Source organism: Pteropus alecto, unplaced genomic scaffold, assembly GCF_000325575.1.
Source record: "Pteropus alecto unplaced genomic scaffold, ASM32557v1 scaffold43, whole genome shotgun sequence".
NCBI classification, from domain to species: Eukaryota; Metazoa; Chordata; class Mammalia; order Chiroptera; family Pteropodidae; genus Pteropus; species Pteropus alecto.
The window spans coordinates 1,059,281-1,067,140 of NW_006435764.1; the positions used below are offsets into that span (position 1 = coordinate 1,059,281).

Here is a 7,860-nt window from a genome sequence, read left to right on the forward strand (position 1 = left end):
AGCAACCGGGAGGGGCAGGGGGCGCTAGGAGCGAGGGCTCGGAGCCAGGCCCTGCAGGCCACCCCGGGGCCGGGGCCGGGGGCGCGCGACAGGGGTGAGGAGAGGGTGGGATCACGGATGAGTCACCCTTGGGGCCACAGGGCGGGAGGGCTGGTGGCAGCCGGCCAGCTTGTTGTTTGGAGGAGGGAGGAGAAATTCTGATCTCCACTTGAGAGCTGTTAGGTTGAGGTGCTTGCGAAACACCGTGGGGAGCAGTCAGGGAGGCGGTGGGGGTGGGCCCCGCAGGGGCGCGGGGCCTCAGGGAGGCCCTGAGCCGTGTTCCAGGACCCAGCAGCAGGGTGGTCAGCAGCATGGATTGTTCCCGAGCTGGGGGGTCCTGCGCCAGGGTGTGGGGGTTGGAACAGCAGTGCCACCTCGGCCACCCCCTGCCCAGCGCCAGCCTGGGGGGCTTGGGAGACGGAGGCGCTGAGGCAGTGTTCCCGCATTCAGCTACTCGTGCGCCCCAGTCTTTGCCCCCCTGCTGTGGTTGGTCACCAAGAGAAAAAGGAGCCTCTTGGGTGGCCACAAGGGTAAAACGAGGTAGGCCCTGTCCCCCAGCACACGTCGGCCGTGCCTGCCCTGCCCAGCAGCTAGGAGGGACAGCTGCCTTGCGCCGCCTCGGTCGCCCGCAGACCCCGGGGTGGACGGCACCCAGACATTCAGTTCAGCGCCTGTTGGCCACCAGCGCCCTGGCCTATGCCAGGGGCCCGAGCCCTGCCCTCGGACCCCCACTGCTGTGCACCTCCACACTGACCTGCACTGTCCAGACACCCCAGGTGCCCACCCAGACCTGCTGACCCCCAGCCCCCCTCACTCTCCCCGACTTGGGAGGCAAGAGGCACCGTGGGCCCTGACCACACGGAGCCCTTCTGTGCTGCCCCATGCCGGCCGCTGCAGGTCAGCCACCAGGGCCTGGGTGAGACTCTTAATGTCATCCTGTGCCCCTGCTGTCCCCTTCCCCCAGGAACTGCCCCTGGGCTCCCAGGAGACCCCTGACCGACACTCACCCCAGCCCCGAGGCCTGGTTGGGTCTGGTTTGCAGTCTGGTTCTGCTGGCCTACCACCCTGCTCCAGATTGTGGGGCCAGCTGGAGGTGGCGGTGGGTCAGCCACCTCTGCTCACTCCATGGTTTTGGGGTGGGAGGTGGCATGTTGAGCTCAGAATCGGTGAGCTGCCAGCACCGTCCTCCCTGGGCCTCTGACCCTGCATTTTCATTCTTGTCCTGGAGGAGCTAGTGCTGTCCCACTCACAGGGGGTGTGGAGGTGGCCCCCGTCCCCGTGTCCCCAACACTGACGGGCTAAGGCACTGTTGGGGAGTGGTTCGTCAATTCCCTGTGGCTGGGCAGAAGGGGCTTGTTGTGTGGGACCCCCTCCCAGGATGGAGACAGCCGTGCTGGGGCCATGTGCCAGTGGGACCGTCCCTTTGAGCAAGCTCGTGGCTGAGCCTCGCGACCGGCCTGTTTGGGGGGATGTGGAGGGAATGCTCGCTGTGGCCTCTGTTTCCTGTCATTCAGAGAGCGGCGTTGGGGGTGGGGGCCGGGGCGCTGACTGCCCACATTGGGCAGACCACGTGGTGAGCGCGGGGCCATGGGGAGCTGCGGGGGGGCGGGGTTCCTGGGAGCCCTGCGCTCTGGGCGTCTGGCGTGGACACGAGCCTCTCCCCACAGGTACCCCCTGTACCAGCTGGGGAACCCCCAGCTACGCGTCTTCCGCACCAACTTCTTCATCCAGCTGGTGCGGCCCGGCACGGCCCAGCCCGCAGACACCGTGCAGTTCCGGATCCCCATGGAGTGAGTTGGGGCTCAGGCCGGGGCGCCCCCACAGCCCCCCACCGCAGCTGCTCCACGGGGCTCGGCGAGTGCTGGCCGAGGGTTTGCAGAGGCCGGGCAGGCCCTCTGCCTGGGGAGGCCACTGTGCCCGCTGCCTGTGCCCATGACAGCATCTCTGTCACTGCTCTTCCCAGGGCACGGGCCGAACCCCCAGGGCTGCCCACCACAGTGGCCAGAACCTCAGTCCCCCAGGGACCTGCAGTACTGGGGCGCAGCCTCCCTGTCACCCAGCCCGCAGGGAGCGCCTCTGAACCCCAGGATGGGACTGTCCCAGCCGTGGGCCTGGGGTGGCTTGAGCTCCATGTGGGCCGAGGGCCCAAGGGGCCCGACACATTTATGGTGAAGGGGAATGGGTCCTGCCACCACTTAGTGGGGTGGCAGCTGCAGACGGGAGGCCAGGCTGGGCTCCCTGCAGCCAGGGGGCACTCATAGACCGTCACTTCCCCTGGGAGTGTTCCCCGGGAGCTCGGCCTCTCGGCCTCTCCTGAGCCTGGGCCACAGGAGGGTCAATGGAACTGACCGAGTCCAGGGCTCCTGGGGGCCCAGTCTTTCCGTCACCTCCAGGCCAGGTAGGGGCCAGCTGCTGGTCCCCGAGGTTGGGCCAGCATGTCCCAGGTCCCGGCTCTTCCCTGCTGTGGCCGGCGAGGCTATGCCCCCAGCCCATGGCTCTCAGCCCATAGGCTGAGCTGCTTCCCGGCCGGGCTCAGATGTACCCGCTTCTCTTCCCCACAGGATGACCAGGGTGGACCTGAGGGGTTATCTCCAGCGCATTTACAACGTGCCCGTGGCCGCCGTACGGACAAGGGTGCAGCACGGTGGGTGCCTGGGCCTGGCCGCCGCCCCGCTGACTGTGTGGGCCCCCCACTCACCCAGCTTCTCTGGGCCACGAACCCGCCTCATCCTCGCTACGCTCCCTGGGGCCTGGTTCTCGGCCTGGGACGCACGGGGTGTCGAGGCCACTCCAGGGGTCATACTGGTCACAGTCACAGGGCCGAGGTGGGTTCAGGATGGAGCAGAGCCTGGATTCGGTGAGCTGGCTCCGCGGGCTGCTCTGTGCAGCCGCAGACCTCGGCTGGTCAGCCAAGCGTTTTCTTTGTCCTCTTAAGCCTTTCCCCTTCCTTCCCGGGGACCCCGTCTCCCTGCGTTGTGGGTCTGAAGGCCTTTGGTCTGAGGCGGGGACACCAGCGAGAGCCGCCACACTCGCAGAAGTGGCTCTGAGTTCTCAGACACAGCGGGGCCTTTGCAGAGCCCACGCCAAGTCCTGCTCTCGCCCTGCAGTGCGGTCTGAACCCAAAGCCGCCACCTTCGCGGTGCACGTCCTGTCGTCTGCAGACAGACCGGTGCTGACGTGCACGTCCCCTCCAGAAAGGGGTTCGGGAGCCCTCAGAGTGAAACTTCGGGGCAGGCAGTCAGACGCCCCTCCCCCCACAGGTTCCAACAGGAAGCGGGACCACAGGAACGTCAGGATGAAGAAGCCAGACTACAAGATGGCCTACGTGCAGCTGGTGAGCGGGGTCGGGCCGCGGGCCGAGTCCTGCGCCCGCCGTGGCCGGCAGTGCCTTCGTGGGGCACCCAGGCCAGGGTGGCCTGGAGCGGCAGGATCTCAGGGTCCACTGCTCTTAGTCCAGATCCTCGGTGGCGCCCCAGGAGGAGCTGGGGTTCAAAGCACAGTTAAGCCAGGGGGAGGGGACGGCCAGGCACTTGGAACTTCTCAGGGGCCACCCCTGTCGAGAGCCTGAGAGCCTTTGAACTTTGAACGGCTGTGGGCAGAGCAGGCCCACCCAGGCCTGAGGGATTTGGGCCCTGACGGAAACCAGATCAGGCCTCCGGACAGCCTGTCCCTGGTCGGTCCCCAGGCCAGGAGGCAGTTAATTGCACTAAGTGCACAGGTTGCTGCAGGGAGCCTGGGGGGCAGAGCCCAGACCAGTTTGCTGTGTCCTGAGGTCGGAGCGGACCCCCTCCCCTCTGGACTGGAATGCGGCCTCGGGCATTTCCGTCCAGGTTCCCCGTGCCCCCCACCTGGCCAGACCCGGAGTTCTCAGGAGTTAGACACACGTTTTCAAAGCCCCCCTTTCTGCCTCCTCCGCTGTGAGGTGACCCCAGAAGTGCGTGCTTTCTCGGGCGTGCTTCTGACTGACACCGGGGCCTTGTGGGCTCCAGGCAGGGTCCCCTCTGACCTGGGCGGGTGGCCTCAGCCTGCTGGCGCCAGGGTGGGAACCTCCCAGGGCTGCCCGGCCCCGGGCCCATTAACTGCCCCTCTGCCGGGGCGGCCTGGGGGCTTCCTGGGCTTCTCCAGTTTCTGTGTAAACAGCCAGAGCGGCGGGGCGTGGGGCGCGGCCACCGGCCACCGGCCACTAGATGGCAGTAGCGCCACTGCGAACCCCGCCCGCGGCCGCTCAGCTTCGGGGCTGTTGGTCAGGAAACCAAGTCAGCGTGGCAGCTTTTTGGGAAAACAGTTGCAGCTGTTGTCCTCGACAGGGGCCTCGTAATTATTTGGCCTAATATTTGCTGTGCATAAAGTCAGCCCGGGCAGGGGGAGAGCACCGCTGGCCTCATAAAGAGGCCTGTGTCCTCCGCGCTCAGCCTGCCGGCCGTCTTTGTCCTGGCATGCGGTCGCCACCCCGTGCGTCCGCATTCGCCACGAGGCCCTTCGCAGGCGAGCTGTAGTTACAAGTGGCCTTTGAGTCACCCGAGCCTCATGTTGTCCCTCGGCCCCCGCCCCCGACGCATGAAAACTGAACTGGGCAGCGCCTGGACCTGCTATCTGCAGCTGCCCCTCGCTCCACGGGCCTCTCTTCCTCTGCGGACCCCGGGTGGGACAGACAGGCCGCCCTGCTGGGCACAGACCCTGCCACTGCAAAGTCAAATTTGTGATGCCCCCGGCTCCCGTGGCCAGGAGGTCGGGGAGCGCCTCTGAGCGAGGGACCCTCCTCTGTCCCCTGAAGCTGAGGCCGACCTCCCCGGAGTGTCCCTTTGGGCCCGCTTGGGGCTTCTGAACACAGCTGATTGTAAAGCACACAGAGGGTCAATCAGAAAGACAGATTAAGTCGCCAGGTTCCTTGTGAGCCGCTGCTGCACCCGCTGGGAGTCCCACACCCCCCACCCCACACCCCACAACCTGATAAACATCTCTTTGGCCCAAAGTCCAGCTCCAGCGAGGGCCTCAGTGGCCCACACAACAAACAGCGCTGACCTGGTGTTTACACAGCGGCAGGAATGAATGGCCAGCGGCGGGGCCCAGCAGGAGCCGTCCGCAGACAATGGCGCTGGGCTCCCAGGACTGCTCCGGGGCTGGCCTCCTCTCCTCGCTTTTTATGACATTTTTCTGCTTTCCTGTACTTTTCCACCATCCGCTTCTCTCTCCCGTTTGGAAGCGTTGAGGGTGTCGTTTTTGAAAGTACGAGGTGAATTTCTCTGGAAGGGGAGCCACAGTCGGCACCCACAGATGGTCACGGCTTCCTCCGCCCCCCCCCCCGCCCCCACAAGCTATTGCAAATTGCCATCTTTGTATTTATATTTAAAATGTCATTTTAGGTTTCCCCCACCTCAGAAAACTAGCAGAATCACCTCGATATATTAAACATAACCCCCCTCCCGCCCCCCGTTCTGGGCAGTCAGCCCTGCATGTAAACTATTGCCCTTTGGTATTTTAAAAAAGAAAAAAAAAAGTCTTGAAATGTGTAAGATAATCCTCCCGCGGGCTGGCTACCGAGTCCCCCACGGCTGCTTCTCGTCACTCCAGGCCTGCACCCCGCGCCACGTGACCTGAATGTATAAACCGAACATTCTCGGGGGGCGCACAGGCCGTGTCAGCTCGTACTTGGCCGGCCGCCCGCCCACGTCCACATTTCTTTGCAAAACAAGGGTCTGCAAGAACCAAGCACGTTTTGCTGAGTTCACTTTTTAGAATTCCCAGATATGGTGCCGTCCTCACCTTCCGAGCCGGTCCGGGGCGCCCCCCCCTCCCCAGCCCTTATCTTTGGAGCCAGAACCCTCCACCCCCCCGCACTGGGAGGCCGGCCCCCTGGCCCCGGCCTGGGATCTGGGTGCCCTGGGAGCACACGTTCTGAACCTTCAGTGTGAGGCGTGGGCCGCCGCACGTGCTCATTTCTTTGTCTGCCATTTGCGTTTTATTTGCCGGGCTCTGGGGTGGAGGGGCCGGCTCTGTGTGGCTAGAGGCCTTCAGGTATCGGGGATGGAAAAAGTTTCCGATGCTACTGGGGCCGTTTTCCTGCACCTGGCTCCTGCCGGCCACAACCGGCCACCACTCCCCATGGAAAGGGGTCACTGTCGGTAGCCGTCCCTCTGCCAGGCCCACTGCCAGACAGAGGCCGGAGCCCAGCTGCCTAAGGTGTTTCCTCTGCAGGCAGGGACCCTGCTGGGGGCACGGGTGGGAGCCGGCCCTGGGCAGGTGGGGCAGGAAGGCTCTGTCCCGTTTCCTGTAGCGAGCGCGTGGTGGCCCCAGGCCGGCCCTGCTGGAGCGGGTCTTCTCTCTCCTAGGCCCACGGACAGACCTTCACGTTCCCAGACCTGTTTCCTGAGAAAAAACTGGGCCGTGAGGGTGGCTCTGCCGAGGATGACGTCCCGGCCAGGCTGCTGGAGGAGCAGCGGCGGAGGCAGAGCCGTGACCCCCGGCGCGGAGGTGTCCCCGACTGGTTCGGCCTGTGACAGCCCGAATAAAAGTGCCGTGTGCAGACGAGGACCACAGGCGCTGTCTCTGTTTCCGACGTCCGAGGGCAGGCCGAGGCCTGGCCTGCTGGGCATGGGGCGCGTCCCGCTTGTGCACACTGCGGCCCGGGTGCCCCTGGAACCCCTCGCACGGGAAGAGGGTGCACCTGGGCCACCCTGTCATATCCAGTTCCGGTCCCCTGAACCTAGCAGGAGGCCGGGACCCCCATTCCAGGGCAGGAACGAGACGCAGCCGTGAAAAGCTCCCAGAAAGTGACTGAGCGTCCACGTTTAGGACTCACGTCCGGGCGTGCTGTGAGGAGGGGCCCCCTGAGGGCCCGGGGCAGGGCGTCGCCAGAGGGTCCAGGCCCAGGCCCCAGTCTGGCCGGGGGCTGCGAGGGCCCGTGGAGACACCCAGGGCCAGGTGACACAGCCGAGGGCAGCAGGCGGGAAGGGGGGCCAGCTGTGGGAAGGCGCCGGTCCAGGGGCTCAGACCAGGGGATGGACAAGGGGACACTGGAGACCCTCAGCGGGTGGGGTCTGACGGGCCCGTGGAGCCGGGGCCCAGCTCTGCACAGCAGCTTCCTGCCAGCCGGCTGCAGCTCTGCCCGTCTGCATCTGAACTCTGCCCTTAACACCCCACGGGGCAGCGTGGCTGCCGCTCGGACACTGGAGAAGGGACGAGGCCACTGTGGGGCCAGGTCTGTGAGCGTGCGCGTGTTCGTGTGCGTGTCTGCATGAGTGTGTCTGCCTCCGAGCGTGTCTGCGTGTGTGAGCGTGTGCGTGTGAGCATGTTTGTGTGTCCGTGGGAGCGTGTGTGCGTGTCCACGTGGTTTGAGGCCAAGGGGCTTAGGTCTAGAGATCTGGGGAGCAGGGACTAGAAGGACCCCGGCTCCTGGGGGGCCCACCATTCAGGGCTCTCGGGCTGTGGAACGTTCCAGAGCACTGCCCTGCTGTGTGTGAGCCAGGGCCCCCGCCCCTTCCCTCTGGGGGCCTTGAAACGGGAGACAGAAACAGGGGGGCTGGCTCGGCCTCTCCCCTCCACCCCGAGGGACACCCGACAGGATGGCGGCTTTGCGTACCCCTCCTGGAGGGTGAAGGTCCGGGCAAGCTCCGCCCTTCAGTGTTGATTTAAGTGGCGGGAGGGTCGGGAGTAGCCCGGACACCGAGCAAAATGGTGTTTTCCTTAGAGAAATAATTCATGGGGCCCTGCCTCCCCGAGGACCCCGACTCGGGGCTGGGAGAGGAATCTCATCCTTCATCAGCCGCAGCTCAGCGCCAGCCGCCCCCGCGCAGCTCCCCCGGCCGGGCCTGCAGACCCTCC

General features: G+C 65.4%; 1 protein-coding gene and 1 long non-coding RNA gene across 2 annotated transcripts; both read left to right on the forward strand.

The window, feature by feature from the left end:
* The first annotated feature begins 905 nt into the window (after positions 1 to 905).
* MRPL23 (mitochondrial ribosomal protein L23) lies at positions 906 to 6,575 on the forward strand. The gene is made up of 5 exons (XM_006911279.2): positions 906 to 955; positions 1,707 to 1,829; positions 2,601 to 2,683; positions 3,300 to 3,373; positions 6,369 to 6,575. The coding sequence occupies exons 1-5, from the start codon at positions 921 to 923 to the stop codon at positions 6,534 to 6,536; spliced, it is 483 nt and encodes a 160-aa protein (XP_006911341.2). The 5' UTR covers positions 906 to 920; the 3' UTR covers positions 6,537 to 6,575.
* Positions 3,380 to 5,549, forward strand: LOC112479225. Its single transcript, XR_003046120.1, has 2 exons — positions 3,380 to 3,757; positions 3,870 to 5,549. It is a non-coding gene; the product is annotated as an uncharacterized LOC112479225 (long non-coding RNA).
* Positions 6,576 to 7,860: the final 1,285 nt, after the last annotated feature.